This window comes from Acanthisitta chloris, unplaced genomic scaffold (genome assembly GCF_000695815.1).
Source record: "Acanthisitta chloris isolate BGI_N310 unplaced genomic scaffold, ASM69581v1 scaffold19271, whole genome shotgun sequence".
NCBI classification, from domain to species: Eukaryota; Metazoa; Chordata; class Aves; order Passeriformes; family Acanthisittidae; genus Acanthisitta; species Acanthisitta chloris.
The window spans coordinates 18,804-27,165 of NW_008655660.1; the positions used below are offsets into that span (position 1 = coordinate 18,804).

At 41.9% G+C, this 8,362-nt stretch overlaps 1 protein-coding gene across 1 annotated transcript in view; it reads right to left on the bottom strand.

Annotated features, from left to right (window-relative positions):
• Nucleotides 1-8,099, bottom strand: part of SIRT1 (sirtuin 1) — a gene marked incomplete at its 5' end in the record, with an annotated part of 16,621 nt that extends 8,522 nt beyond the window's left edge. Inside the window, 5 exon segments of the mRNA XM_009084014.1 lie at nucleotides 1,571-1,718; nucleotides 3,164-3,316; nucleotides 4,445-4,686; nucleotides 6,057-6,183; nucleotides 8,011-8,099. Of these exon segments, the coding sequence (XP_009082262.1) occupies nucleotides 1,571-1,718; nucleotides 3,164-3,316; nucleotides 4,445-4,686; nucleotides 6,057-6,183; nucleotides 8,011-8,099 (759 nt within the window).
• Nucleotides 8,100-8,362: the final 263 nt, after the last annotated feature.

Below are 8,362 nucleotides of genomic sequence, written 5' to 3' on the forward strand. Positions count from 1 at the left end.
GAACCACAACAGTATTGTGTCTGGGTAACCCGGAGTGGAAGCATGGAAAAACTTGGAGCAGATCATTTATGAGCAACTGGCAGCTCAGGTCTGCTGATCACTGCTGGTGTGGAAACTGCACAGCTTCTGAGACCTTGCTCAGCACTGCAGCTCTCAGAACTCAGGGGTTCTAAGGCTGTGGGAAGTATGACAGCTATCTGCTCACTGTAATTAGTTTATAGTAGTAATTCAGACCTTTATATGTTAAAGACATGTCTATCAGGCTGGCAGAACTAACCATCTCTGAGCCATCTGTTGCCACCTACTTACAGCTCTATCATGTGAACTATTTTTCACCCTCAGGATGTGAGCAGGGAGTTTGCTGCCCCATGCACAAGCCATGCACAGCCAGCAGGCCATGGCCTCTGAGTCTCAGCTACAGCTATGGCAAGGAATACAATCTCACTCCAGACATACTGCAAGAGCCACTTTAAATTCAGAAAATGCCTCTCGATACACAGCAGTTTTCACAGCAGAAACTTTACTGTAGGTCTGCAGTGAGAAATGGCCCAATGAGTTTCAGTTTCTCCTGAGTCACTACCATTAGTCCATGACCATAAATCAAATAAAGCTTGATGTGCTCCAGTCAACCTTTGCTAAATATCAAGGGCCTCAAAATCTGCAAGTTCATAACATGCTTTTAAAGAATCTGCTTATTTTAAAATCACTTTATACAGGACATACAGTAAAGATGGTCTGAAATCTCATCACTGGAGTGGGCAGCTGGAAAAGTGGGGAACCTGAGCATAGCAGTGATGTGCAAAAACCCAGCCAGGAAAGGAGGCTGTGGCAAATGCCTCGGACAGAATGACAACCAAAAGCAAATGCGTGACACACTAAGAACAGATGGAAACTGGCACTGATTTTCCACGTCCCTTCCTTAAAAATGAGCCCTTGGACTTTCAGCTTGACTTATGCAAGACCTTGGAAATGGAAAGGGTATCCAGCAACTAGAACAGTTCCACTTAATTTGACATCATAATGTCAGAATGTGTGCGACACTGAAGGTGTAGCAAGATGATCTTCAGCTGAACCAGTGGTTAATCCACAGTGCTTTGTAGACAAGGTGAAGTCACTGCAGTGTCAGGATACTTTCAGACTTCAATGGACTACAACCTAAGTAAAGAATGAGGTAACAGCCAGACTCCCACCTCACTGACAGACAGCAAGAGGCACCTAATGCATGACTGACTTCCATGCTATGTTCTCACCCAGATCTTGGTACCAAAAGACCCAAATGCACATCAGAAGTTGTGCTCTGAGCCTGCATGAACAGGGTGTGGATCTTCACTGACACACAGACCACCCTGCATCAAGCTCAACTGCTGAATGAATTATTTCCACTTGAAATGCTCTGGATTCAAATACTTACAATACTCAAAAATATTTCAGCATTTTAAAAGCAGAATATTTGTTGGCAAGAGACAGGAACTCAAGGAAAACAAGTTTAGCTCCAACAGCCATTGCCTTGTCACATGCCCCAGTGAGAATCATTCCTGCACATGAAACAAGGGAAGTTAAAGGCACTAACCGTGGCACTGTATTATCCTTTGGATTCCTGCAACCTGTTCCAGTGTGTCTATGTTCTGAGTATAGTTGCGAAGCAGTTTGCCTTCTTTATCCATCAAAGCTATGAACTTGTGACAGAGAGACGGCTGGAATTGTCCTGGATAGATTTCCTAGGGAATTCAGAAACACATTGGAAAGTGTAAATGGACACAGTGTCTTTATTTTAACAGCAGCAATTCACACTGAGACAAATCCTGTCAACAATGACCATGTCAGCAGTTAGTGCTGTCACTTCCTGTGCACTCTCCATGGCTTCCCAAGGGATCCAACTCTCCTTCCAAGAGCTGAGGGTCTGATCCTGCCAGGATGAACTGCCCTGTGCAGGTTGGCATTTGGGATCCTGCCAGGACGAACTGCCCTGTGCAGGTTGGCATTTGGTTCTTCATACAGCATAAAAGCAATGTTTAGGTCTTGTTCTGGTTTTGAGAATTATGAACTGGGAAAGCTTTTTTTCCTTTTCAAGTGTCAAGTAACCTCAATATCTGTTACTACAAACATATTCTGATGGACAGAAAAGAAGTAAAAATGTAAAAAAAGGTATAAAACTATCTGTGTATAGACAGGCTTCAAGTAAGTTTATTTTTTTACTTGCTGTGGCATTTTTTGGTTTTGGAGGGTTTTTTGGTTGGCTATTTTTTGTGTGTTTTATTATTCAAAACCCAAGGAACTAATTATACTAATGAGCACCAAAATACATCAGTATCTAGATAGGAGGCTTTCAGAGAAAGCCAAGCAGGTGAAGAATGCACTGGATTTTCTTTTCCAACCTCTAACCTAACAGAGCAGTAGTATAAATTGTGAGGAAAGGGAAGAAAGAATGAGCACAACTAGTGGTGATTGATTTTCTCAAGTCCTTACTGGTCCTGTAGGAATTCTTATACCTTGGGTTTCATTTTTCTGTCCTGAGGAAATTGCAGGGTAAATGCAACTGGTTTTTTGTTTCTGCATAAATCTACAGCTTCTACACTTCCTTCTGCTCCAGGAGATGTACTCCCTGTTTCTGAAACTGTTCAATATTGTTCATATCTTTCCAAAACGCTGCTGTGTGCTCTCTTTTCAGTGAACACAGGCCCTGCAGAAAGGCTTTAATGCTCTAAGATGTACAGATCCTTGTGACAGCTGTACCAAACCCTGAAACAAGAATAGACTTATCACTGCATGGAACTGCTCTGACCCTCTTTACTGCAAACACAGTGGAAACACATGAATGAGTTGTATGACACTGAAGAGCATGTCCAGCAGAGCCAAACACAGTTTTCCATATTGCTCATGTGCTGACCAAAAGTTTCTCACATTCTACCATTCTCCAGAGAAAGAAACAGCAGATAAGATTACTGAGGTGTGATCAAATAACTATGAGTTTTTATTTGGCCTCCATGAAACCAGACTAGGATGGTTGTGTCTATCAACAACTTATAACAGGAACAGTAAAAATCAACTTTAAAAAAAAGTGAGAGAATGTTGACAAATATTTTCAGTTTTCTACCTGATTTATCCATTTTAATATTGTTACCTGTCTTTGCTGACCTAGACAAGAACTGTTGGAAAACCATACCTTTGCAAACTTGAAGAACGGCCTGGGATCCTTCCGGAAGTATTCAATATCGAACATTGCTTGAGGATCTGGAAGGTCTGGGAAGTCTACAGCAAGGCGTGCATAGATGCCATCTCTGGATCGAAAGTCAGGTATTCCACAAGACACAGACACCTGGAACACAGTTTGGCAACTTGAAATTAGTGAAACTGCATATTGGGATGTAAAAGGTTGCTGCGATACAAACTGGGAATGCAAACACTTCTGTGTGCTGTGGCACTAAGAACAGAAAGTCTTTTTTTTTCCTTCCACCCAATACAGCAATTTCCAAATCACAAGCAGGAGAAACAGCATAGAAATAAAGTATGACAAGTGGACAAACAACTCTTTAATAGAATCCCACACATGCAGTAACTGGACACTAAAACTTGCCATCACCACTGGAAGTTTCGTAAGGCATGAACAAAAATTGAGAATATTGTTGCACTAAATCTGATTAATAAGTATTCACTGATCAGCCAACTAAGGCTTAGACATGGTGGTTGGTATTTTGGGGTTTTTTTGTTTACATGCCAACACAGTAAGATAATAGATTCTTATATTTGAAAAATAAACCCCTTCTGATAAACATTGTTTATCAAAGCATTGCAGTAGTCACTAAGGACTAAAAGTTACTGTCTCAGATTACCCCAAAACACCATGTGAAGAGGAGGAGAAACAGTTGTATGAAAGCATAGAAGGAGGAAGATTAGGTAACAGAGTAGCAGTGCTTTTCTAAAAGCTCTGCTCTGAATCGTGTCACACCAACTGTGTGTGAACAACAGAAGCAAAAATTGATCTGGTACACAGGTACAGAGCTGGAAACATGCAACAGTTCAGAAATGTTCTTTAGCCAAACAGTAACCTCACTGCCATCATAGAGCAGCACGTTAAAAGTAACAGTCTCCCGAAATCTGAGCAAACTCTCCTTATGATCCTCCCTCCAACTCTTTTTGTTCAAGTCCTGTTCTCCTAGTCCCTTGAGAGCCACTGAGATTTGTTGAAAAAAATCATTACCTTTGTTTGAAATGAGAAAACAACTAGGAGAGAAAACGTTCTGGACAGGTGATGTGTTCTTGTTCTGTAACTACTTTGCATGGCAGCAATGCTCAAGAGTTTAAATGTCTAGGAGCATTTTGTTAGGAGAAAAGTGAAGGTGCCACTTCCAACTTCAGCTTCAGTCCCCAGAGGGCAGCTGTGCCTGCTCCTTGGGAGCACAGTCCCACCCCCTGCCCTGCTCAGTGGCACCACAGCAATACCTACCCCAGCTCCAGTCAACACCATTATTTTTTTGCACTCTTGTAGAAGTTTCACAGCATCGTCAATAGTGTTAATATCTTTCCTTTTTTTCCTTTTTGGTGGCTCTGAAAGGATGTTTATGACTATCTGCCACAGAGTCATGTCATCCAGCTCAGGTGGGGGAATGGTTTCTGGCAGCAGGTCCTTCAGAATTGTCCGTGGGTCTGTACCCAACATCAGGTGCTGCTGAACAAAAGTGTAGGGACCTAAGAAAATTAACAAGAGATAAATATTTACAATGGAGCTAAGTAATGCAGATGATTATGGTCGTCGTCTCATTCATTAATGCTTTGCTACTAGCTTTAAGAGCCCAATTTAATGCTTCGTTCATCAAACCACTCGTGTGCTTTGGTCTAAACTCTACTAAGTGACAATACAGTTAGGGATCTGATTTATTTATCATCATTATTTTAAGTTAACCCATGGAGGATTTCATAGCAACTGAGTCCAGGTACAAATCCCAGTTCAGAGCAAACTTAATGGCTTTTAGAGGTGCAACTACGTAGCAACGTAAGTTTCACAACAGCATCTCTGTTTTATGGCTTGATCTGTATTTTCCCAGCCTTTGGTATTCACAGCAATCGGCTGAAGAAACAACAAACATACATATACTTTGTAGTGGTGTTATAAAGCACCACTTGGAAAAGACCACAGAGCCCAGCGACTCGTGGATTTTTGTTGTGTATAGACATCTAACACCAGTGATTTGAGACATGACCTCCTGAAGCCATCTAAATCTTTCCACAAACACTCTTAAGGGTGCAGAAGCCTTTCCTTCTACTCCTGTAGAAAGGGAAATAGGCACACATTAAGAAGCTAAACTAAGAGGACCCAAACAGCCATTGCCAAGGCTAATTGCACATAAACAGACCACATGTTATCTATATTTACCCAGGAGGTACCAACAGTGATCCCATGGGGAGGGAGCAGCAAGGACAACACATGGGCAGATTGCAAGGGGAGTATTTTATCCTCACATTGTGTTTCCTTGCTGCTATTCTTCCTAACACTGGCAAAACAGATGCTGTGGCACTATCACACCTGCGTAAGACAAAAGCCCTAAGCCCTCAAGTCCCAACCCCACTGCACCCTGGAATCCACTGTCCCCCACACATCTCATGCCTGTGCAAGGCAAGAACTCTACCGAGTTCCTAATGCCATGCTTAACTTCTCTGTTGCTAATATGCAGTGTACAGAGAGGCTAATAATCCCCAAAGTGATGTAACAGTCAATCCGGAGGGCTCACTGTCCTAAAATCACAAAGGATCATCTTACTGCTCCTTAAAGAATGAACACTAAGTAAATGGCCTAGAAATATGCCATAAATCAGTTCAATTTGGTGAGTCTGTGTGTGTACTTCTAATAGGGATCATGGCAGGATTTCTACATCAAAAAAAACCATTCACAACTTTAATTAAAATACACCAACGTTAAAGAGGTTCCTTTTTAAACTCTTAACAGCATACAGAATATGGTCAACGACTCCAAGCTGCTCAGAAGCACTAACAGCGGAATTTTTTTGCAAGAGAAGAAATAATTTGGAGACTGGAGAGAATGACATGATACAGGTGTCTACCTATACGTGGTCTTGGGGTCCAGTCACTAGAACTTGCATGTGAGGCTCTGTCGTCTTCGTCGCTGTCGCAGGAGTGAAAGCCATTGGCAATGACCTCGTCACTGAAGAGGAAGTTATCTGCAAGACAGCACAACCAGGAGAGTTACACTCCAGCCAGGGGGCACAGGCACGTCTTGAAATACATCACAAAACCTAAAACTGGCCACTTTTACATCTGCTTGCAGTGAATCACAAACAGGCAGTTCTGCCTTTGAGGCAAAGAAATGTCTGTTCTCTCTGAGTTTTGAGAGATGCATTCAAGCTGTGAGTAGATTTACTGCAGGGTTTGCTATCTCAAAGCTGGGCCTGAATGGGCTGCATGTCAAGCTTGGTGACATTTCACTCCATAAAGCGTTGGGCATTGTGGATGCTGTATCACAGAAAAAAGCCAAATGTTTTAAAAGTGCAATCAAAAATGCCTTTCTCTTACAATTCTCACTACATTCAGCTCATTGAACAACTGGATAAAATGAAAACCTGTCACCATCGTAGACTGATCTCTGACTAAGTTTCAAGAGCATTTTGACAGCACTTTGAAAGAAATCCACGAATGCACGTTTGACACAACCAGGTGACAGGAGTTCCTGAGGGTGTTACCTGGAAGCTGAGCACACCTTATGCTATTTCAGTTATAACAGAGAACATGCTCCCTTGAACCACCTCAACCAAGTGTCTTTTGTCCATTGCTCCTGCAGTGGGGTTTGGCTCAAGGTGTCACAGAGTCAGCTCAGCTCAGCCGTGGCCTGAAGCCAGAGTAGCTCAATCTAACTCCATCCTGCATTGTGATGGAAGAGTCCAAAGAAGAATGAGACACTTGTCTCACAGCTTGTATTACTGAGCTCACAGTGAAGGCGAAACCTAAATTCTAACCTGAGCAGCTTATCATAACTTAGATTACTAAACTTTTTTTTATTGGCTTTGTTAGAAATAGCTCCTGCAGCTCCATTTGTTGCAAATCTGTGTCATGCTCTCTGTAGCAAAGAATTGCTACACTAGTTTCTGGTCTCTGTCTGCAGGAACTCCTACACTGGTTTAACTGTTACTTCACTTGATTCTTAAATAACAAACACCACAAAACACCATCATCTTTTTATTCAGAGGCTGTGTTGTCCTTTCCCTCGCTGGCATAAATACTTCATTCTGACTGGAACAGAGAGAGGTCGAGGACAGAAATTTGCTGTTTGTTCTTGCTGTCTTGTTCTTCTGAGGCCATAGGTGCTCATGGACATTACTACGACTTATTAATCTGCTTGTTTACAGCATTTCACTTCCATCTCATTATGCATGAAGTCAGTTAACATATTAAGGGTTATGAAGAAGGAAAAAGTGGATTAGCACACATCGGTGTGAGCTGCAAGTTTAACCAAAATGATCTTTATGGCCACTGCATAAAGAATCAAAGCTTACATTCTTAAAGGCTCCTCACATCCAGGTCACAGAGGCTTTTGGAAAGTGTGATAGCTACAAACAGGCCAAAGGAACCATTTAAATTCTAACACTTCCTGGATTCTAACACTAACTGGATTCCTCAAAGGACTAAAGGGAATGCTGCCAGAACTGAGCCACAGTAAAATACACCCGAGGAGCTGAGGGACCTGAGCAAAAAGACTTTATATAAGGCACTGGTAAGAGATTGTTAACTCTACTCTGTGCTGTTCCAATGGAGTTTTTAAATACTGAGGCTGTTCCAGGTTTATCCTACAGCTTTCTTCCCTTTGGATTCCTTTTGCAGAGGCAAAAATTTCCTGTAGAGTTTTACTACTGAGTTAAAAGCAAAGTATCTTTACCTGTATCCCAAGATAAAATGTAACGACTTTACTGGCAGAATGCAGTGTCTGATACCTTTTAATAAGCGTCCCCCAAGCACTGCGTAAAAAAACCAACTAAGTGAACAACAACAACAACCAGCTCAAACCCAATCTGTCTGCAATGTGAGGTACTTTCACACTGATGCTGCACACCAGCACGTTTCAAATATCTGAAATAATCTCCTTATAATCTCCTCTTTAGAAGATTATACATTTAGTTTTGTGCTGCAGCCACTTAAATCTTAACCAAGACTGTCACACGGAGTTATTTAAAGAACCGGTTGAGACTGCTGCTCCTGTGCAAGTTTCCAAGGAACAGAAACGGAATTAATTACCACGGCAGAGATTATGAAAAGGAAACTGGGCGTGTGATTTTTCATTTTTAATAACTCGTTGCCGGCAAGACAGCAAAATCACTGTTTTTAGGGAGGAGAGCCGAGCCGAGGTCCCGCTGTGGAG